Raw genomic sequence first — 24,990 nt, 5'->3', positions numbered from 1 at the left:
TATTTTGTGTTCAGATGTCGCGGCTATACTTACAAGCAGTTTCTCAACATTTATATAGACAATCCACGTCTGAACGACTCTATGGTGGAAAATATCCTCTCGGACCTGTATAATATTGATTTCGGTGCCCTACGAGTAAAGTGCTTAAAAAATGTATGTGAATTTGTTTAATAATAAATGAAAAATGTATATATACAACAATATCTTTATTCTTCACTTTAGATTTCTTCTTCGGTTATAGGCAACTGTCATGAACCACTAATGCTGGTAAATCATTTGGATTCACTGTATATTGATCTTGATTGGCTGCAAAGTCAGGGTCACATTTTCTACAGTATAATGTAACTTCACTCTTGTCATATCTCTTTGTATAGTTAATGATACTATTTACATTCATATTATAAAATTTTCGAGTTTCAATCTGTTTATTTACAGAAATATTACACACGGTATTTTCTAATGGTGATTCACATTCGGTAACTGCCTAAAAAAATTCACTAGGTTTATAATTATAATAAACAGTGTTGTCACAAAGATGACGCTGAGACCAGATTGTCTTGTTACCCCAACAATTGAATGGTAGACTAGATTCTTCCTCCCAAAATAATTTAAATCCACGAAGATACCAATCTCGTAAAAATAAACTAAAACCATGTTTGCGGTTCTTTCCAGTCAAACTAGGGTAAGTATTCTCCCACTGATCACATTTGTTATAGTGACATTTGCAACATAGATACTCTCTATGGCGAGAGTCACAAGTCTCTTCAAGACATGAATTACATACTTTAATTTGTACTGCATAACCTCTATGTAATTTACAAGGATTACATAATTTGCACTTTTCATTATAGTCATCAATAATTGCGCATTTTTCAAATGATATTCAACTGCCAAGAGTTTAGACGCATAGTGGGCATTTATTGAACATTTTTGGCTTTTGCCGTCAACTCTCTTATCGCTAAAACGAAACTGATCCTCGTTCGATAAATTCAGAGGGAGGAATGGGAGCGGAGTAGCTATGTGACGCTACCTCTTTCGAAGGTGGAATCATCTACATTGAATCTATGGCAATGTTTTCAAAAGTACATCCACGATATTATTCTGCTCTGTTCCAATTAATGTATCAATAAATTGAGTATAAGCATTTGAGTCGCATTGACATAGTTTCATACAATAGTCCAATGGGGAAAATCAGTTTTCATTATATTGTCAAGTGTTCCCTGTTAGAATATCTTTCGTTGAAGGGATAACTCGAGAATATTATCATTCAAAATCAAATGTTTTTCTATTAACATAAGATTCGATCTAATTCTCTCTTTCTCAAATTTATTCATTTTTCAATCCTATCACTCTCAATGCTGACTCTAGACTGACCATGATTCGTTAGCCTAACATTCTAACAAAAAGAAAGGGAACATTTTCGATTTCGAAACAGTTTTATGGGATAATTACAACAATAATACTACACATGGATATTTAGCAATATATCTTAGTGTCCTCAATGTGCTTCACTATTACACTAAAAGCACTTTGAAGTCTATACACAAGCGCTATATCAGCTTTTACGATGAAGGATAATTGATCCTCAATTTTAAATTTGCTCAAGGATATCATATATCTTGCATATACTTCATCCCATTCCAGACAAAGCCGCGATCCTCTCGTGATTTCCACTGCAATGTTTGGTGCTCTTGTATCATTGCTACCAACTCCACCGTCAACTTCTAATAGTGTAAACATTCCACTCATTATTAGCACAAATATATAATAATGAGTAAAATCAAACTGTTCTCACTCCTTAATTCTATTCACACACTAATAAAAACAATAGCAAAATTCCTTTCCTTATATTCTCTGCATTCCTGTCCCGCTAATATTTCCGACTCCCTGATTGACTTAGAAAGAGACACATGATCCTGTTGCCCTTAGGATCAATGATTCCACTCCGATAATGTAAATCAATTTAGCAGAAAACTACTTCCCCTCAAGTGGACCAATGCATAGTCCCGTTAGAATTCAATGCGCATGTGCAAACTTCGTCCTAGAGTCATTACACATAGAAACAACAAATAAATCGACATTGAAAAAGGGGTCATTGACCCGTTAGACTCGATCAATAATCCTTGAATAAATTATTTACTGTCAGTGTGAGACTCAATTATAGATGGCAGCAGCCATCTTGTTCCGTATTCGTTATGGCCTCCCTACTTTCGTATCGAAGAAGTTGTCATTGAAACTTCGAAAAAATCTAATTCAATTGGAAATTGGAGTGGCTTGTGCCCTTTTTAATAGTCGAAAGTGATTGGAAGGCAACTAACACCCCTTCCACGCCCACCATTTCCCGAAACAACCAATCAAAATTCTGAGATAGCCATTTTGTTCAGCGTAGTTGATTTCCAGATAGAAATTATGTTTTTGAGGAGGACACTCCCCCACAACCCTCGGGGCAAGGGTTTTAAGTTATGCCCTGGGGTATATAAGGTTTTCATAGAAGGCGGTGTCGTCGAAACTTCAAAAAAGGCTCATTTGATTGAAAATTCAAAGGGCTAGGGCCCTTTTTAATTGTAGAAAGTGATTGGAGGGCCACTCACCCCCCTCTCACGCCCACCTTTTCCCAAAACACATCCAATCAAAATTTTGAGATAGCCATTTTGTTCAACGTAGTTTTAAGTTCTGGAAATTAGGTCTTTAAAGATGACTACACCCTCACAGCCTTCAGGACAAGGGTTTTAAGTTGCCCTGGAGGCATATAAAGTTTTTATAGAACGCGTTGTCGTAGAAACTTCAAAAAGGGTTCATTCGATTAGAAATTGAAATGACTACTGCTTTATTTAATAGTCGAAAGTGATTGGAAGGTAACTACCACCTATTCCAAACCCACAATTTCCCCAAACACATCCAATCTAAATTTTGAGATAGGCATTTTGTTCCACGCAGTTAAAGTTATGGAAATTATACCTTGGAACGGAACACTCCTCCCAGAGTTTTCAGGGCAAGGGTTATAAGTTATGCACTGTGGGCTTATAAGGTTTTTATTGAAATATTTGTCGTAGAAACTTGAAAAAGGGCTCATTAGATTGGAAATTCAAAGGTCTAGTGCCCTTTTAAATATTCGAAAGTTATTTGATGGCAACTAGCCCCCCTCTCTCGCCCACCTTTTCCCCAAACACATCCAATCAAAATTTTTAGATAGCCATTTTGTTCAGTGTTGTGGATTTCCAGATAGAAATTATGTTTTTGAGGAGGACACTCCCCCATAACCCTCAGGGTAAGGGTTGTAAGTTATGCCCTGGGTGCATATAAGGTTTTTATAGAACGCGTCGTCGTAGAAACTTCAAAAAGGGCTCATGCGATTGGAAATTGAAATGGCTAGTGCCCTTTTCAATAGTTGAAGGTGATTGTAAGGTAACGGACACCGTTTCCCTTCCCACCATTCCCCATAACACATCTAATCAAAATTTTGATATAGACATTTTGTTTCACGAGCCTCTTTGTTCAGGAAGCTAAATCTTTGAAACAAACACTCCCCCCACAGTTTTCAGCAAAATGGTTATAATTTATGCCCTGGGGGCGTATAAGGTTTTTATTGAAATCTTTGTCATGAAAACTTGAAAAAAGGGCTCATTCGATTGGAAATTCAAAGGGTTTTACTTACCAGTGCCATTTCAGGTTCAGTGCCACACCAGTGCCTATGATTCAGGAAAATAAATGATTACACGAATCCTTCGCAAATTGCGTAATGCTGTAATAATAAACTATTTTTTTTTAATGAAATTTAAGCTTATTATTTTAAACCAAATAGTTTTTTCATTGTTTTGGCTTTAAACCCATACTGGTAATTGGATTAACATTTATACAAATTCATATTTTTAAGAATTCACCTAACTACAATGCGGTTTAAAACATACTGCTAAAGTTTATACAAGTTAGTATTTCTAAGCATTCATTTAACTACAATGACGGACAAAGGGTCATAAGAATTTTCAAAACATTTTTGAGGTTAGGTAGACATTCTCTGCTACTATTAGCAAATCACTGCCGATCAAGCCCTCTGGGACCAACACAGCCAATGAAAAACAGGGACTGCAACACACAGGCAGCCATACCGAAAATATTGAAACGATACCATGAGAGGAGAACCCTGAAATCGGCCAACCCGGCCGGATGGGAGTTAAATAAATAATAGTCTGGAGAAAAGCTATTTCAATGGCGGATCCTGGGGGAGGGTGAGGGGGGGGGCGCGCCCCCCTAGCATAGTCTGAAGCAGTTTAATTTACTTACTTAACTCAAGTTTGCGTGAATTAAACTTGCTCCTAACGCAAGTTTATCGGATCAACATATTTTGCCCCCCCCCCCCTAAAAAAATTCTGGATCCACCCCTGTTTTATTTAGCTGAAAATTAGAGAGAAGCGTGGCAATATTCATCAGTAATTTCATATGTGCATCGTAATAAATAGTAAACATAGATAAACCTACATTTGAGTATGACATTTTTGCCTATCAATATATTATATCAATGTTAGTTGTCTGTGAACTAAAAGTTGACTGGAGAGATTTCATTATAGATCAATAATTCAAGTTTTATAACCGAATATAATGAATTTTTCATTAGTTGTGAAAGAATTGTCTTTCAAACATTTTTCGATCTTTTTGCTGTTGACACAAAAACTCAGATCAAGGAACTAATGTAAAATCCTAGGCCAATTAAAATATCGATTTTAATTAATGTACTTTAATTTTCAATTTATTTTATTTAAATTTTATTTATTATCATTTTTTTTCTGTTTTTTACCAGAATGAATAAAAACCGAACATAAATTAGATAAACATGATATTAGATATAGCCGTACTAGAAAAATTCAGAAATAAATATGTTAATTATGATTTTGAAACTTACTTTTGTTTTACTAGTTAAAAATTCATGGCTTATTTAGATATCAGCTGATATTAGATATCAGCTGATATTAGATATGAGATATCAGCATGTCCTAGGGTGAAAGGATTAGAATGACTTTTGAGTCTTCGACGGAAAGTTAATACAAAACAGAATGCAAACAGGGTTTAATGCTAAACCCTATGCTTTCTAAAAGCCAGAATATGATTAATACTTTATTGGTAAAAATTCTTTTAAATGTTTTCACTTTTATAACTTTAAGAAATCGAAAATTAGTTAAGATTTTAAGAAATAAATATTGTCATATCTATAGAAAATGCATCTAATAGAAATTTTGAGATAGTCATTCTATTCAAAATAGTCTAGATATCATATAACCTGGATTTTGGGGTTTAAACAAACCCCACAGATAAGGGACAAGGATTGTAAGTTATGCCCAGGGGGTATTTAAGGTTTTTATGGAAGGGATGGTTGTTTAAGTTTAGAAGAGGCTTTGTCTTCTTCCCTGAAAAAGAGTATGTCAATATAAAAAGAACAGAAATTAATTAAAAAAAAAAACTTTCCACAACATAAGTTTTTCAAAAAAAGTAAAGAACTCCATAAAACCAAAAATGAACAAAAATAGAATCAAATTATGTACCAAGCATACAACTACCACAAATCAGTATCAATAAATAAATGAGACCCAAAACAAACAGAAATTAAAATAAGTCAAAATCAAAACGAGCAGAAACCCAAGGGACAAGATATCGATTTATGCAAATAGCAGAGCTAAAACTGAGAGCTTGTAAATACAAATGTGATTGCATTTGTCCTACTAAAAATTTAGCAGAAAGGTAAACTTGTTAAATTTTATTGGAATCAGATTCATGCAAAGAATTTCAAACTGTATGATTATGTGGTCAAAAGGCCCTTAGGCAAACCATAGTACAAGTTTTACAAGTACCTTTTTATTTCCGCCAAAGCTGGTATTTACAGATTGCTGAAGTTTTCAATATTGAAGTCAAAAGTTGCTAATTAAAAATATTAGGCTAATGTTACAGGGGAACCTTCCTAAAAAAAAAACACGGTATCTAGCCTGCATGTTTCAAAAACGGATTTCAGTGTCTATTATGGTGTGTATTGAAAAATTTTTGTGCTTGTCTATTGAAAATCAGAAGCTAATAGAAATATTATGAAATATTTGTTTTTTTTAATATTAAAAAAAAATTATTTATATTTTTTAAAATGGTTTTTGATGTTCACCAAAGTGAAAACTACAGGGGTTGCTTCTAATTTTTCTATCATTAGGCCTATTGCCCCCCCCCCCCTCCATCCTTTCAAATACAACTCATCAACTGTCATGTTTATATTGTTTTAAGGTTTTAACTACTATTATTATTAAATGTTATTAGCCAGCCTTACTACTATTAAACTACGATAGTCAATAAACAAACAGAAATTGGATGAAAACAAAGAGAGAACTTCAAGCTTAAAACGAGAAGAAATTACCACAAAAAATTGTGATTTTGTACTTTCAAAATAGGTTCTTCATTTTGCCCTATTGGCAGTATTAGTTGTTTGAATTTTAATGCTTTTTTCAGGATGTTCAATACAAAAATAGATGAACAGGAGATAAATTTCATAGCTGAAATAGAAGAAGCAGGTGAGAAAATTCTTAACGACAAGAGAGAAATAATAGCAGTTTGTCAGCAACAAAATTGGTTTAGAGAGAGTGTTCGCTCATTACAGAAATCAGAGGAAGAAAAGATCTTTATGTGTTTTGGAAGCTCCATGTTTAAGATACCTAAGAAGAATGCTTTGAAATTCCTTAACAAAGGAAATGAAGAACTCAAGAAGCAAGAAATGGACCTGAGAAAAATTTTGAAGGATTCTGTGATGGTTCTTAGTCAGATAGAAGATTCACCAGGGATGAAAGGTCTGAATTTGAACCCATTGGGTAATGAAGAAAGAAAAGCTATTTCGGATTTGATTGGTGATTAAGGTGTTGAATTATTAATTTACTACTATTAAGTTATTGCTGTAAATTTGCAGATGGTAAATTAATGTACGTTTTCGAACTAAAATATATTCTACCACTAATAGATCAACCCCCTCCTACACACAGAAAAACAAGTGAATTATGCGACTGTAAAAAATGTGGAAAAATTTTAGAAATTCGAAGATTTTGGTGAAGACGAATGGGTTCAATGGTCCAGTGAACACGCGCCTAGAAAAAATATTTTATTAGACTCATTTATGTATGATAGCTAAGTCTTTTTGTTCCTCTTTTTTTCAGAGTGATTACTTTGAAGTTCTAATAATCTATTTAAAAAATTGCTGACAAGGTTAGTTTGAGTTGCACTTTTATTTATTCAGCATATATTAGTCAAAGATATTCAAACTCATTAAGTAATAAGGAAAGAAAATCGACTTTGGATCAAATTGGTTATTATTGGTTGAAGCATTAAATTGTTTTGTATGGAGTTGTAGATTAGAAGTTTCTCAACATAAACCTAAGAATAACATAGAAAGAGTCGCAGATTAAGTGCTTATCTAATTTGAAATGGTTAGTATTTCTTCACTGATTAATTGTTAGGCCTATATTCCGTATGCAATTTGTTGTTTGTTTTCTGATCTGCTATGATTTTAATGTTTCAGAATAAAAAAAAACAGTTTTGATATCATTCACTAGCTTAAATTCAATTCTGTCCATCTACTAAATACCATTTTTGAAATTTGATGTGCACGGTTTTTTAGATTGAACATACGTTGAAAATTATTGAGAAAAGGACAGTTTTCTTATTTTTAGAGCAAGTTTAGATCCTTGTCGAAGAAGAAGTCGAAGTAATATCATGATTCAGGCCTGGTGAATGGATAGACCTTAAACTAATGAACCCAATGATAGACGTATCTTGTTAATTTTGCTTAAGTTACGCTTTCCGGTTTGTCACAAAATTTCTTGTTCCTGAGCAAATATATACCTTAAGGAGTTAAATTCAGGGTCTTTATTTCCAGCGACTCCTGAATGAATTATCAATTTCCTGAAATTGTGTCTAGTTTATTGCCAAAAGATGGACATAGTAGCCAAATGTCCAAATCACCCACATTTTCATTGTTTCTGAGTTATATGCATAGTTTATATATAGTTATATGCAAAGTTTCACTTGCATTTTACTGAAAGCATTTTAAAAAAACAACAAATAATGCCATTTGATATTTGTAAGTGGTTTCTCTATCAATTGCTCTTAAGTGTGCAGCGTTAAGTAAGAAATAAATACAACGTATTTGTGATAATTTCTGTCTATTTAAATTGAATTTAGTGATAGAGAAAGTAGCCCATTATCATAGGGCTCACTAGTATCTGATGGCTCACGGAGACAAATTATGTCAATAAAGTTACACTGCAAAAAGGAAACAGTAGGAAAAACACTAAATTAACGAAGAGGTAAATACGGGATGAATATAACTACGTTTGATAATAGTATGAAATTTAAATGAAGTAAAAAAAAAACCTTTGATTCTTTTCTAATCTAAGAAAAATGCACTTTTTTAAGAGTTGCTATTTAAAATTTGTTTTACTGTATCTGCTCACTTTTTCTCACATAAAACAAAGCAACCCTTTGCATCTGCGATCGTAATCGTTGCTGGGTTAAGACTTTGTGGGAGCCCTGTGCCAATAAAATCTCCGGAACTTTGGAGATTAATACTGGAAAAGATCCTGTGTACCAGCAAAGAGGGGGAATATCTCCCATATTGGTCTAAAAGAATCCTTTCTTCCACAAAATTCGAGGCTAAAAATTCACTTTTTTTGTGCGTTAAAAGTTGGTGTTTTATGGCTAATTAAATTTCTGTGAACCATGGTTTATGGAAATAAACGTGTTGTAGGCTCCGTATGTAATTTAAATGAATCAGGTTGTAAATTCAGAAAAATCAAAATTGAGAAGGTTTTTTTAATTTTACAATTAATGTCAATCACAAGACTTCAGATTGATGTGTCCAACATGTCGAATAAAGGGCTCTATTCTAGGCCACTTTTTTAAGTGATTGCTAGGCTTTATCACTTTAACTAACTTTTATTTTAAGTGAGAGCTAATCTCTAGTGTCCAATTTGAAAATATCTTTTTCGTGTAAACAAAAATGTATTTCTTCTAAAGACTATGGCTTGACCCCTGAAGCCAATTCTGCAGCCTGTAGAATAATAGTACCTTTAACGACTTTGAAAAGGTCCATAAAACTTCCTTCCAAAAGCCAACTGTAGAAGTTTCAAAGACAAATATGTAGGAATGTCTGCTGGGAAACTGGTATTGAGTGTAAAATATGGCCAAAGTGTCAGTTGCGTTTTACTGAAAACCATTTGCATTTTGAACTGTGTTGCTTTTCTTTGTTGAAACATCAGGAAAAAAAAAGTCACGATCATAAATGTGATTGTATGACCCAAAAGAATATTTGTTAGACAGATTACACCTGTGACTTTCAACTTGATAGTACTATTGGAAACTCAACTTGATTATGTAAAAGGAAACTCTTATGAGAATTTTTCCTTTTCATTTTATTTTAAACAAACAAATAAAAATTGATGCCTAAACAGATTGTTGGAAGCAGCTTGATTAGTTTTTTACAAGAATTTTTAAAACTAATAAACTATTGATGATTTAGTAAGTGATTTTCTATACATTTGAAAAAAATGTAAAGAAAGTATAATTACAATTTTTTTATATATCAAACTAAAGAAAAAAATTGATTGTTTAAAATATAATGAAACTAATCCCTGAAAATATGAACTTTTTTTGATTTTTCAAAGTGATAACGATAAAAGAAAAACTTTAAAATATATTTTGTATTCAGTAAAGAGCAAGTGTTGCTCTGACCTTTATATGATTTAGGGTGCGGTAGCCCTACACTTATTTGTCATAATTTCTGCCTGTTGGAAGTCTGAATTGATTATTGATTTCAATTTCAGCTTGTCTTAGGATTCTTCTATTCATCCATAGTAGTATGTCTTATCTTTATTTTTGACGTGATTATTCGTTTTTTTTTTTTTTTGACGAAATGAAAATATTGAAAACAGGTAAAACTTTTAATAAGATAACTTTGTTAGATACCGCAGTTTTTTACTCTACGAAATCAAATAAAATGAGAAGTTTTTTTTTAGCAAGACCGGATAAGACGTTTGCGTCATTAGACATAAATTGCTTTCTTATCTCACCTTCTGAACAACTTCAATCCGCAAAGAAGGCTAGATTTGGGGAATACCACCCATCATCGACCTCACTGCGATCGAAGTATGACAAAAAGAAGCAAATTAACTTCATGAGTATTTTTTTATATTCTCATTTATGGAAATTCACAGTTCTATTTTTCAGCGTTCCAGCTTTACCAATTCGGTAAAATTCTTGACAAATTACTTTTCGCTATCTTGGAAAGTAGTTAGGTTAGGAAAATGAAACTTTCGGGTATAGATCTACAGAGTAAGGTATGTACCGGGACGGTATTTTGAAGTACCTACCTCTACTCCTTCTCCCTCTATAGGACACTGACGTGTGATGGCCTTTAAAAACTTTTTTTTTATAAAAACGAAACCTTGTGATATATATCATCTGCTTAAATGAAGTACAAGAAAATTATTTTCAGCTTCACAAGTTTGCTCAATCCCAATTCCTGACGTTTCAAAGATTTGCAAATATATTTCCTAAATTTAGAACAAACTCATTGATATGGCTTTAACTTTTACTCAAATAAAACGAATTTAAAACCAGAGAAATAGAAACTGAAAGTTAAGGAATAATGCTGTTTTGTCTAAATTCCAACAGATCCTGTCAAGTAGGTAAATTTCTAAGATATAGAAATCAGAAGTGGGTTAACATAGTAGCTTGGTAATGCCTTCCTTGACTAAGTTTTTGGCCCTGGATTCATTACAGAAAGTTTTATTTTCCTATTCTAACCACATTATAAACAATAAGTAGAACAACAAGGAATTTTTTTTATACAAGACAGTGGAACGCAACTTTAAATGAATATTTCAACCCTATATCCAAGGGCTGTCCTCAGCAAAACAAACGAAGAGAATAAAAAACAATATGAAAGAAACTTAAATTAAAAATCAATCATTAAACTAAAAGGTTTAAAAAAAAAAATGTTTTAAAACAGCCCTAATATCATTACTTGAAGGACGTTCAACCAGGACTGGTACACCAGGACTGGTATATTGTTTTTTATTTTCTTCGTTTGTTTTGCTGAGGATGGCCCATGGATATAGGGTCGAAATATTCATTTAAAGTTGCATTCCACTGTCTTGTATAAAAAATTTCCCTGTTGTGCTACTTATTGTTTATGATGGAAAGGCAGTGTGGTCTTCGTCGCTATTTACTTCTAACCACATTCCAAGATAACAAAAAGTAGCTTGTCTAAAATTTTACCACCAATTCTATGCTTAATAGCTGTGATATCAACTGCATTTAAAGGTCATAATAAAATAAAAAATGTAGTTCTGTCCGTCCTGGGGGGCGGTAAAAAAATTGACGCTTGCTATTAAAACTTGTTATGCCTTGATATGGTTATTTTTTTATATTTATTATTATTTTTTGTCAAATTTACAAGAGAACTGTCCTTTATCTCCCCAAAAGGGACGTTTTCAAAGTAGAATAAAATGTATTTAAACACCTTTAAATTACAAGTCATTTTTAACTGAAAAATTCAAACAAACTCTCAATAAGTCTGTAATACATCAAAAGTGTCTGAAGAAGTTCTTTTTACAAATTAAATAAGCTAACGGTTCAAAATTTTCCAGTGGTCAAAAGTAAGTGAGGATACTTATAGTCTAAACGAACTTAACTTTTCCTTTTGGATTGGACGCTTGATTTGATCTGGAAGAAAAAGCGGAGCGTGAGAAGACTAGTGAATTATCCAATCTTTCAAATTAAGGAGAAGAAGTTAGAAAGTGTAGCAGTATCTCTACTGAAGTTGAAATATAAGAAAAGGAGAGCCAAGGTGGTTACTAAATTAAAACTAACTTCAATGCGAGTTCAATTTACAGAGAGCCCCCAAAGGTTTCTTTACCAGGAGAGAAAGAAGAGCATAAATCAATGTTGGCCTAGTAGTAAAATTGCAATACCTGTTTCGTTACGTTTAAGCAAAGCCGTAGTGCACAATAGGCAATGGTCTGAGGGCCTTAATCGTAATCTACCAACTATAATGTTTTTTTTTCAAGAAATGAGTAAAATATGCTATGAAATAATTCACTCACCTTAGAATGGAATTTTTACTTAAAGTAAAGGAACCAAGAAAAATGAAGATTTTATTTAAAGCTCCAGTGCTATTAGAAATTTTTCAAACAACAGATTAATGTAATGTGGTCTATGCAAGGAGAGCGCACATTTTCGTTAGCCTAAGGTCAGTGCAAGGTCTTGATCCGAGCCTGGTTATAAGTAATCTTGTTAAAAATTGTGAATAAGGTGATTAAAGTGTCGATTATTTATATAAAGTCGATTTTTGCATTATTGTTTCATATCTTTTACAGTGTACAATATATTGACAATTCAAGCAAAGTTATTGTAGAGGAATTGGTATACCTGTAGAATATAATATACAAGCTTTGTATTGTTGCCAAAATAAATCCATATATTTGAAATCGAATGTATGTATGTGTGTTCTCTCTGCATTATTACACTCTTCGTCCGATCGCCAAGAAACCATAAGAAGTTATTGAGGACACTCTTGGGAAGGTTTAAGGTATAAATACCCCCCCCCCCTCTTCCCCCTCCTAAGGCCCTAATCTTTGATAACAATTTGTGTGCTGACTGAAACTAGAGACCCGTGAACACAAACTTGACCGTTGCTTTCGTTCGCATTATTTACATTTTCTGAATATTTATTGTCAAAGAACGCTCGACGGGGAGGTTAATAATCCTCGCCCAATTTTTCAAAAACTTTTAATTTAAAAATATGGTCGTTATTTTATGTGTAGAGAACATTTTTCAAGGGAGGGAATTTTCCGAAGAGAGGATTACTGTGGGCAGGTTTTCCCTGAAAGAAGGAATTCTCCGTAAATTTCCTTTAACGTGTGACGGCTAACCAAGTCATATTATTAAACAATTGATATTTTATTGAAACTTTTTACAGTGCTTTAACTGACAATGTAATTTGTAAACTCTTGTACTTGCGAGTTGTGAGGGATTGTTTCAAGCGAAAATCATTATTTCCAGGCATAATTACATTTGACTACTTTGCAATTTTTAAATCTGGTGAAACTTTCTTTTGGTCATAGTGCAGGAATAGGCACAAACTCTTATTTAGGGAGCTTACAGAAATAGTCCTTGGAATGGTGGTATCCTTTGAAACTTTGACATTTGAATTCAAAAGCTATTACCAAGTTAGAAAAGAAATTGGAAACAAGGGCACCGGCAGAAAATTTTCCAGGGGGAGGGCCAAACGCTAAAATATCAGTAGGGCTTGGCTGACAGGAAATATATTTAAGGATTTGTTTTCGTATGAATACATTTATTTTTAAATACTTTTAGGAAAAAAACTGTCAAATAAAAAGGGCAATTAAATTGTATGTAAAATGAAACAAATTAACCCCCCCCCCCAAAAAAAAAAGCAAGCGATCTTATTGAAAATGTATTTATTAGATACATTGTATCAGAGAACCCTACCGTAGAGGTTTCAAGCTCCAATCTTCCAAATGTGGAATTTCGTTTTTTTCCAGAAGAAACATCGTCAATCGTTTTGATTTGTTTTGTTGTTTCCCAAGAATGATTGTATCAAACTGAAGGGAGGGAAATAATTGGGAGGGAGCTCATTCAAACGTAAATTTAAAGCTCTTTTTTAAGTGACCGTAAAGATTGGACCAGGGAAAAATCTTGTTTTCTTGCTATTTTAGGGCACAAAACTACGACTCTACCTCGAAGAGGATGAATTTGCAATCAATTTAAAATTCTGAAAAGCTAATTGATTTAAAAGTATGAAAAACTATATTTTAGGTTTTCCATTTGTAAAAGAAGTAATGCCACACGGTGGCAGTACTGGATTCAACCAAGTTGATTCGTTTTATTTGTAATGAAATTAGGCTATGTTTGGCGATCTGTACACTAAAGTAAGACTTTTTGTTCCAGTTCTACAGGAACGACTCCAGAAAAACATGGGTCGGTTAATTAGAACAATAATAAGCTTTTTAAAAGTACTAAAAAAAACCTTAGCGTGAAGAGCGAGGTCTTGAGGAGGGGGCAATCCCCCTCGTATATGTAATAATTTCTGTTGGCTTTAAATTTTAATTTTTCTCCTTATTTTCAGTTGAAAAATACTTTTTTTTATGTTACAAATTGCAAGTATGGATCTGGTCTACACTGCGGTTACAGGAAATCAGGGTTTGAATATACTTTAGCTTGTGGTCAGTATAATGGGCAAGCTTCCCTCAGTGCTTCCTCGTCCCCAAGAAAGAGAGTAGATTTAAGCCCGGGAATTTGCGAAGGCCTGGGTGCAACGATTGACAACAAAGATCATGACAATGAAGCAGACATTTTCAAATTCCCAGAAAACTACAATAATGAAGAAGATGAATATTAATACTTTCGTTCTTCAAATTAATACAAAATAGAAACATTTTCTCTTTACTTCAGTTTGAATTGCAAGAAATATATGGGTTTTCAATAAAAATAAAGCCAATGTCTATTTTTTCGTTTTATTTCCAGTTAAAACTTACGTAGTTTGAATAAATTAATGTAAAATTAAGAAATACAGTAAGTAGCTTACTTTATTTAACAAGTTTTAATTACACAGATTAGGTAAACATTATTAGATTACTGTAAAATGTTATTAAATAGAATGTTTTTACTACTAAATAATACAAGTTACTCATAGTTAATGATGTTTTGCTAATTTGAAAGATTTATACTATTTATTATTCACCGAGATTCACAGCTGATGCCTATTACATTATATATGGCAGAGGATTGCGCACTCTCCATCCTCTATCTAAAATTAAATTAAAAAAACAAGTTCTTCCTGATGAAGGTAAAGGGCGATCATGACACTTAAAACGAATATAAATTATTTCGTATGTGAGGGGTACTACCCCTTCATCAACCGCCTGCTCTTTTCGCTAAAGTTTTATAGCCTAGTGCTTTAAAAATATTTTGTATATGAATCAACGGCCCCTGTGTTTCAGCAGCTGTTCTTAGAAGATGATGACGAAAGTTCAAACTTTATCGTTAAGAGAGGAGGTTGAGGAGGGGACATCCCCCTCAAATTCAAAATATTTTCCGTTTTATAAGATTTAATGTGGCTCTTTACTTTCATTTAAAAGAATGTTTTTTTTTCTAATTTCTGATCATTTTTAATAGCCCAGTGCATTCACACCATAAGCAAAATGGAAAATCTTACATTTTGCTGATGATCTCTTTAGGGCTCTCACACTTGTTGAATTGCATTTTTTAATTTCAATCCAGATCGCACCCCTTTTTGGGAGAGTTTTATTCCTATTTCTAAAATTATGCAAATGTTGTGCACTAATAGCTCTTAATGAGCAAATTGAAAATTAAAAAATTTTGTACATCTAGAATTAGCATGAATAATACATTTTGTTGTTGTATCAGAGGCAACGCTATAGCGTTGCCTATAGTAAAGGTCATTCGGCTCCGATGTTTTATTATTTATTTTTTTTTTTTCCAGAGGCACTTCATATGAAAGGGATCATCGTAGGAATTTCAGAGGGGGCTTATTTTATTGGAAATTGAGAGTTCTAGGTCCCTTTTTAAAGGTCACAAATGATTGAAAGGTAACTAATACCCCTTTAAAGCCCACCAGTTCCCTAAACACATCCAATCAAAATTTTGAAATAGCCATTTTGTTCAGCACAGTGGATTTCCAGATAGAAATTATGTTTTTGAGAAGAACACTCCCCCACAGTATTCAGGGCAATCGCTGTAAGCTAGAGCCTGGGGGCATAAAAAGTTTTCATAGAAAGCTTTGTCATAGAAACTTCAAAAATGACTCATTCTATTGGAAATTCAAAGGGATAGTACCCTTTTTAATAGTCTAAAGTGATTGGAAGGCAACTAACCCCCCTCTCACACCCACCTGTTCCCCCTGTACATCCAATCAAAATTTTGAGATAGCCATTTTGTTCAACATAGTTGAAAATTCAGGGAATTAGGTCTTTTAAGATGACACCCCCCCCCCCTCTCACAGCTCTCAGGGAAAGGGTTGTAAGTTTTGCCCTCGGGGCACATAAGTTTTTTTTTATAGAAAGCGTTAGCCATTTTGTTCAACGTAGTTGACAGTTCTGAAAATTATATCTTTCAGCAGGACACTTCCCCCACAGTCTTCAGTGCAAGGGTTATAAGTTATACCCTGGGGGCATATATGTTTCTTAAGGAGTGAATTCTCTTATAAACTTCAGAGGGCTTATTTGATTGGAAATTGAAAGTTCTAGTTCACTTTTTAACGTCAAAAGATATCGGGGGGTGACCACCCCCCCCCCCCCACGCTCTTTTTTCCAAAATGCATCCGATAAAAATTTTGAGATATCTATTTTGCTGAAAATAGTTCAAAGATCATAAAATGAAAACTCCGGTGTCGACACAACCCCCAGCGCCCGGGGGCAAGTGTTTTAAGTTATGCCCTGGGGGTATATACGGTTCTTATGGAATGGATGCTCGTATAAATTTTAAAGAGGGCTCATATGATTGTAAATTGAAAGTTCTAGTTCACTTTTTAAGAGTCAAAAGCGATTGGAGGGCACCTAGTCCCCCCCCTCCTCCACGCCCCTTTTTTCTCAAACCCATATGATAAGACTTTTGAGATAGACAATTATTTAAAAAATAGTTCAAAGACCATATAACGAAAGCTCCGGGTCGACACAGGGCCCGAGGGCAGGCGTTGTAAGTTATGCCCTGGGGGAATATATGGTTCTTATGGAAGGGATGCTCGTAAAAATTTCAGAGAGGGCTGACTTGATTGCAAATTGAAATTTCTAGTTCACTTTTTAGTAGTCAAAAAGAGATCGGAGGGCAACTAGCCCCCCCCCCTCCTCCTCCACGCCTTAAATGTATAAGATAAACATTTCTAGATAGAAATGTTGTTAAAAATTGTTCAAAATTCAGATAACAAAAAACTCCAGTGTCGACACAGCCCCCCAGGGCCCGGGAGTTGGCGTTGTAAGTTATGCCCTGGGGGCATATATGGTTGTTATGGAAGGGATGCTCGTATAAGCTTCATACAGGGCTCATTTGATTGGATATTGAAATTTTTAATTCACTTTCTAAGAGTCAAAAGTGATTGGAGGGCAGCTAGCCTCCCCCACACTCCATTAATTTTTTTCCCAGAGGCACTTCATATAGAAGGGGTAGTTGAATATACTTCAAAGGGGGCTCATTCGATTGGAAATCGAGAGTTCTAGTTCTCTTTTTAAGAGTTAAAAGTGATCGGAGGGCAAGTGCCCCCCCCCCAAGCCCTTCTTTCCCTACATCTGATAAAAAATTTGAGGTAGCTATTTTGTTAAAAATAATTCAAAGATCATATAACAAAAACTCCTTTACGTATGGCCATTTTGTTAAAAATAGTTCAAAGGTCAGATAAGAAAACTCCTTTGTCGATGCAACTCCCCCCCCCCCCCCAGGGCCCGTGACAGGCGTTGTAAGTATTGGAGTTGGGGCATATATGGTTCTTATAGAAGGTATGCTCGTATAAACTTCGGAGAGGGCTTAAACGATTAGAAATTTATAGTTCTAGTTCACTTTTTAAGAGTCAAAAGAGATCGGAGGGCAACAAGCCCCCTTCTCCACGCCCTTTTTCCTCAAACCCATCCGATAAGAACTTTGACATAGCCATTTTTTTTCAAAATAGTTCAAAGGTCAGATAACAAAAACTCCGGTTTCGACACATCCCCCCAGGGCCCGGGGGGCAGGGCTTGTAAGCTATGTCCTGGGGCTGTATTTGGTTCTTATGAAAGGGATGCTAGTATAAACTTCAGAGATGGTTCATTTGAATGGAAATTAGAAGTTGACAATGAGCTTTCAGCAATTAATATCATTATACATCAAATATTCAGTTTAATTTATTAGGTCTTTTTAGAGTTGTTCAAGACGAATATAGTTTCACTACAAACAAATGTTTGGATACTGCCTCCTTTCTTAACTGTAAATAAAAAACAAAAACAAAAGAAAACTGCGTCATTGGCGCTTAACTGAAAACGAATTATATTACAAATATTTTCTTTTCCTGTTCTTACAGCATTGAAAATAAAAATAAAATTACACTGAAATAAATTCTTGAACTGATGGATCTTTCAACAATTAATATAATTATACATAAAATATTCAATTTGATGTTGTTTATACTTTCCAAGGCTGATCAAGACGCATATAGTTTTCAATAAAGCGCCAATGACGCAGTAGGTTTTAGACTTTTACAGTGGGAGAAGGAGGTCATAACCAAACTCTTGTTTGTAGTGATTTTTGTTCGTTTCAAGCTTGATTTGCATATTATATTTAAGTTTCACTCATTTTAAGATTTATTTATTAATTTACATTAATATCTATTATATGTTTGTTTGCATTGATTGTTTATTTAATTTCTGTTCGTGTTAAGTTTCATTTATACTTCAATAGGAAAATATTTTTTTTCGTTTTAAGCTTGATTTATTCAATCTAAGCATTACTCGCTTTAAGATATATTTATTCATTTATATTATTACTTCTGTATGTTTTTGCTATGATTGTTTATTTAATTTCTGTTCGTTTTGGGTTTCATTTATTCTTTAATAGTAATTTCTGGTCGTTTTGAGTTTGAATTTTAAAAGGTATTTTTATTCGCTGAGCTTAAGTTTAAAACGGCCTTTACTTTTCTTCGAAAAACTTATTTTTCGGAAACCTTTTTTTTAATTAGTATATCAAAACATCGTTCTTTAGAGTTTCAGTTTCTATTGAAAAGCCTGATCTTTGCTTACAGTTTCTAACAACGAAACGATTTGTCCAAGGCTCTCTTACATGTTAAGGAGGGCTACTACTCCCTTCTTCACCCCTGTTTTTAAATTCAAATTTATTGTTCTTAGAAAACGTATCGAGAATGATAATCATCCCTGAAAATACTATTCCAAATATTTATTATGACGGAAGTCTGAAGTACCCAGAAATAATTACAGAGTAATCATTTCAAAGGTTTTCAAGGTTAATTCTTAGAGCAAATCTATTTTTTTTAAAGAGATGTACCCCATGGACACCCGTCGGGGGGGGGGGGCAAAGCCTCCCGCGAAACTAGGACACATTAAACGTTTCATATAAGTATGAAAAATGAGAAAAATTACCATTTAAATCTCGGGAAAACAAAGCTCTTTATAGTGCTGCCCCCCCCCCTGAAAAATGTCAAGGCGATGCTCATCTAAGCATTACTCGCTTTAAGATATATTTATTCATTGATATTATTACTTCTTGTATGTTTTTGCTATGATTGTTTATTTAATTTCTGTTCGTTTTGAGTTTCATTTATTCTTTAATAGTAATTTCTGGTCGTTTTGAGTTTGAATTTTAAAAGGTATTTGTATCAGCTGAGCTTAAGTATAAAACGGCCTTTACTTTTCTTCGAAAAACTTATTTTTCGGAAACCTTTTTTTTAATTAGTATATCAAAACATCGTTCTTTAGAGTTTCAGTTTCTATTGAAAAGCCTGATCTTTGCTTACAGTTTCTAACAACGAAACGATTTGTCCAAGGCTCTCTTACATGTTAAGGAGGGCTACTACTCCCTTCTTCACCCCTGTTTTTAAATTCAAATTTATTGTTCTTAGAAAACGTATCGAGAATGATAATCATCCCTGAAAATACTATTCCAAATATTTATTATGACGGAAGTCTGAAGTACCCAGAAATAATTACAGAGTAATCATTTCAAAGGTTTTCAAGGTGAATTCTTAGAGCAAATCTATTTTTTTTAAAGAGATGTACCCCATGGACACCAGTGGGGGGGGGGGCCAAGCCTCCCCCGAAACTAGGACACATTAAACGTTTCATATAAGTATTAAAAATGAGAAAAATTACCATTTAAATCTCGTAAAAACAAAGCTCTTTATAGTGCTGCCCCCCCCCCCTGAAAAATATCAAGGCGATGCTCATTATGAGCACCCCCAACCTCTCCGTCTTTGTTCCGGTAAGCATGCAAATGTAATTTTTTATGTTGCATAGAAAAATATTTTCTGCATTAAGAGGGTGCTATCACCCCACCCGCACTAATATTACAGACGTAATGCAAAAACATTCCTGAGAATCAAGAGGTGTTAGAGATTGATTTCTATCCCCTCCCTTTCCCGAAACTTCTACTATATTTATCTGAAGGACCACGGATACTTAGGAAAATTTGGGCACAGAAGCACACTTTTTGATGTTTCAAGCATGCTCCCCCCTCCCCCCCCCCCCGTCAACCCAAAGGTCCACCGACCCTCCTCCACGATCTATTTCCGCTACTTAAAAAAATCGAATGAACTCTCAAAGTCCTTTTCAATTGGCATCCTCCGGATATTGTAGGACCGTTGGTTCTTTACAATCACCCCTGGGGAAAAAAACAAACAAAAAATACGCATCTTCAATCATCTTTCTGGAAAAAAAAAAAAAAATCAGTTTCATTTTTTGATATATTTTTTATTGGAACTGCTAAGGATATAAATTTGAAACTTTCAGTATAGAAAACGTTGAACTGAATAGAAAGACATTATGTTCATCCAGGTTGTAAAAAAGGCATATCTGCAATATCTCGAAGACGGCTGACTGCTTTAAGTTGAAACTTTCAGGGAATGTTGAATTGGTTTGGGACTAAATAGAAAGAAAACAATATTTGCATCCAGGTTGTCAAAAAGGCGTACATTTAATACCTCAGGAAAACCTGAGGGAATTGAGTTGGAAATTTCAGGGAATACTGAAGGGATTTTGAACAAAATCAAAAGACTCTAAATGCACCCTTGTGCTCAAAAGGGCGCATTTGTAATATATCAGAAATGGCTTGGGGCATTTAATTGAAATTTTCAGGGGATGTTGAACTAGATCGAAAGACCCTATGGGCGTCCATGTAGTAAAACGGGCGCATCTGCATTATTTCACGAACGGCTAGGTGTGTTAATTTGGAACTTTCAGTACTTCACAAGATAAATTAAAATACACTATACACTACCAGGTTGTCAAAAGAGCGTTTTTGCAACATCTTAGAAACAGCGAAGGATATTAAGTTAAAACTTTCAGGAAATGTTGAGGGGGATATTAACAAAATTAAAAGACGCTACATACATCCGGGTTGTCCAAATGAGCGTATCCGCAATATCTCAGGTATGACAGGGTATAAATTAACGGCTTATAGGACCCAGCTGACATTTTTAGGAAATATTCGACTGGAAGATCAAATAGTTTTTAAATTTTGATTTGGGAAGGGGGGGGGGTCATGGAGAGCTAATAAAGGACAAAAAGTACTAGAGTAAAAATATGGTTTCTACTAATTCTTAGAATGAACTTTTTTTTTTTTTTTGATCTGGTTAAAATTTCAGCCCTTGAAGACACCTCAACTAAAATTTCATAACCAGGGGAACTTCGGCTGGAGACAAATCTGGTTGCATTGATTCTTGGAGTCTCTTTTTTTTATTTTTATTTTTTAACAACAAGTCATAACTATTTTAATAAATGAGCTAAAAACACATTTATTTAAGCAGAAAAGCAGTTAAAGCAAACCTTCCACAATAAGAGTCTTATAATGAAATGGTCGATAGTGTTATAAGGAAAGTGTTTGTGTGTACTCTGGTTTGTAACATGATTAGGCTCTAAAATTATCCAGATTTCCATTTCATTTATGTAGGTAATATTTCCCGTACCTGCCCATCCAAAGTTCTATCGTAGAACTGTTTTAAAAATTTGTTAGAAAATTTGTCTAAAATGATTTTTAAGGAGAAACGCCGAAAAAAAAACTTTACAAATGTTCCTTTTATTAAGCGATAAAAAGTATGTCAATAAAAAACGAACAGAAATAAAGTCAAATAATAATTCAATCATAACACGAAGGTACATCACTATCAGGAAAACATTATCAATAATTTCAAACAGTTCGTTACCACGAAGTATTTGAAACGAATGAGCACATTTGGAGTAAAATTCGCCAAAATAAGTTTGTCACAATTTTTATAATAGATATTGACAACATTGGAGATATAGATTCCACGAAAAACTAATTTTTTGACCTTAGACCTTGAACTTACGACGCAGACACAATATTTAATAGACAAATTTTAGAACGCCTCCAAGTGTACTGGCACAATACCACTTTGCAGCCTTTTTTCTCGTTATCGGTGCTCTGTAACTCCTAAGTGGTAATAGATACAAACTCGAAAGTTTTCCCTGGTATCGGAACCGTGAGACGGGGCAGAAAAGATCCAATGAAGCTTGTAAAATTTCCAGTAGTTTTGCAGAAAAAAAATTGGAGTAAAATTCACCAAAACTCTAAGTTCGTCACAGTTTTTATAATTGACATTGACAACATTGGAGCTCTAGAAACCACGAAAAACTAATTTTTCGACTTTAGACCTTGAATGGTCTTACGACGCAGACACAATATTTAATAGACAACTATATTAATAGACAACTTTTAGAACGCCTCCTAGTGTCCCGGCACAATACCACTTTGCAGCCTTTTTTCTCGTTATCGGCGCTCTGTAACTCCTAAGTGGTAATAGATACAAACTCGAAAGTTTTCCCTGGTATCGGAACCGTGAGACGGGGCAGAAAAGATCCAATGAAGCTTGTAAAATTTCCAGTAGTTTTGCAGAAAAAAAAATTGGAGTAAAATTCACCAAAACTCTAAGTTCGTCACAGTTTTTATAGTTGACATTGACAACATTGGAGCTCTAGAAACCACGAAAAACTAATTTTTCGACTTTAGACCTTGAATGGTCTTACGACGCAGACACAATATTTAATAGACAACTATATTAATAGACAACTTTTAGAACGCCTCCTAGTGTCCCGGCACAATACCACTTTACAGCCTTTTTTCTCCTTATCGGGACTCTGTAACTCCTAAGTGGTAATAGATACAAACTCGAAAGTTTTCCCTGGTATCGGAACCGTGAGACGGGGCAGAAAAGATCCAATGAAGCTTGTAAAATTTCCAGTAGTTTTGCAGAAAAAAAAAATTGGAGTAAAATTCACCAAAACTCTAAGTTCGTTACAGTTCTTATAATTGACATTGACAACATTGAAGCTCTAGAAACCACGAAAAACTAATTTTTCGACTTTAGGCCTTGAATGGTCTTACGACGCAGACACAATATTTAATTGACAACTATATTAATAGACAACTTTTAGAACGCCTCCTAGTGTCCCGGCACAATACCACTTTACAGCCTTTTTTCTCCTTATCGGCACTCTGTAACTCCTAAGTGGTAATAGATACAAACTCGAAAGTTTTCCCTGGTATCGGAACCGTGAGACGGGGCAGAAAAGATCCAATGAAGCTTGTAAAATTTCCATTAGTTTTGCAGAAAAAAAAAATTGGAGTAAAATTCACCAAGACTCTAAGTTCGTTACAGTTCTTATAATTGACATTGACAACATTGGAGCTCTAGAAACCACGAAAAACTAATTTTTCGACTTTAGACCTTGAATGGTCTTACGACGCAGACACAATATTTAATAGACAACTATATTAATAGACAACTTTTAGAACGCCTCCTAGTGTCCCGGCACAATACCACTTTGCAGCCTTTTTTCTCGTTATCGGCGCTCTGTAACTCCGAAGTGGTATTAGATACAAACTTGAAAGTTTTCCCTGGTATCGGAACCGTGAGACGGGGCAGAAAAGATCCAATGAAGCTTGTAAAATTTCCAGTAGTTTTGCAGAAAAAAAAATTGGAGTAAAATTCACCAAAACTCTAAGTTCGTCACAGTTTTTATAATTGACATTGACAACATTGGAGCTATAGAAACCACGAAAAACTAATTTTTCGACCCTAGACCTTGAAAGGTCTTACGACGCAGACACAATACTTAATAGACAAGTATATTAATAGACAACTTTTAGAACGCCTCCTAGTGTCCCGGCACAATACCACTTTGCAGCCTTTTTTCTCGTTATCGGCGCTCTGTAACTCTGAAGTGGTATTAGATACAAACTCAAAAGTTTTCCCTGGTATCGGAACCGTGAGACGGGGCAGAAAAGATCCAATGAAGCTTGTAAAATTTCCAGTAGTTTTGCAGAAAAAAAATTGGAGTAAAATTCACCAAAACTATAAGTTCGTCATAGTTTTTATAATTGACATTGACAACATTGGAGCTATAGAAACCACGAAAAACTAATTTTTTGACCTTAGACCTTGAATGGTCTTACGATGTGGACACAATATTTAATAGACAACTATAGTAATAGACAACTTTTAGAACGCCTCCTAGTGTCCCGGCACAATACCACTTTGCAGCCTTTTTTCTCGTTATCGGCGCTCTGTAACTCTGAAGTGGTATTAGATACAAACTCGAAAGTTTTCCCTGGTATCGGAACCGTGAGACGGGGCAGAAAAGATCCAATGAAGCTTGTAAAATTTCCAGTAGTTTTGCAGAAAAAAAAAATTGGAGTAAAATTCACCAAAACTCTAAGTTCGTTACAGTTCTTATAATTGACATTGACAATATTGGAGCTCTAGAAACCACGAAAAACTAATTTTTTGACTTTAGACCTTGAATGGTCTTACGACGCAGACACAATATTTAATAGACAACTATATCAATAGACAACTTTTAGAACGCCTCCTAGTGTCCCGGCACAATACCACTTTACAGCCTTTTTTCTCCTTATCGGCACTCTGTAACTCCTAAGTGGTAATAGATACAAACTCGAAAGTTTTCCCTGGTATCGGAACCGTGAGACGGGGCAGAAAAGATCCAATGAAGCTTGTAAAATTTCCAGTAGTTTTGCAGAAAAAAAAAATTGGAGTAAAATTCACCAAAACTCTAAGTTCGTTACAGCTCTTATAATTGACATTGACAACATTGGAGCTCTAGAAACCACGAAAAACTAATTTTTCGACTTTAGGCCTTGAATGGTCTTACGACGCAGACACAATATTTAATTGACAACTATATTAATAGACAACTTTTAGAA

At 34.3% G+C, this 24,990-nt stretch overlaps 1 protein-coding gene across 3 annotated transcripts in view; it reads left to right on the top strand.

The window, feature by feature from the left end:
* Window positions 1-10,873, top strand: part of Pdrg1 (Pdrg1 prefoldin-like subunit) — a 191,682-nt gene extending 180,809 nt beyond the window's left edge. For all 3 annotated transcript variants that reach the window (XM_089088242.1, XM_089088241.1, XM_089088240.1), the window contains one exon: window positions 6,478-10,873. In XM_089088242.1, the coding sequence (XP_088944368.1) occupies window positions 6,479-6,877 (399 nt within the window). In that variant the 5' untranslated portion in view covers window position 6,478 and the 3' untranslated portion in view covers window positions 6,878-10,873. The remainder of the gene's footprint in view (window positions 1-6,477) is intronic.
* The last annotated feature ends 14,117 nt before the right edge of the window (window positions 10,874-24,990 follow it).

Source organism: Artemia sp. Qi Xiang Cuo, chromosome 4 (assembly GCF_049724085.1).
Source record: "Artemia sp. Qi Xiang Cuo chromosome 4, ASM4972408v1, whole genome shotgun sequence".
NCBI classification, from domain to species: Eukaryota; Metazoa; Arthropoda; class Branchiopoda; order Anostraca; family Artemiidae; genus Artemia; species Artemia sp. Qi Xiang Cuo.
Note: the sequence above shows the minus strand (reverse complement) of the source record. Positions and strands in the feature narration are given on the sequence as shown.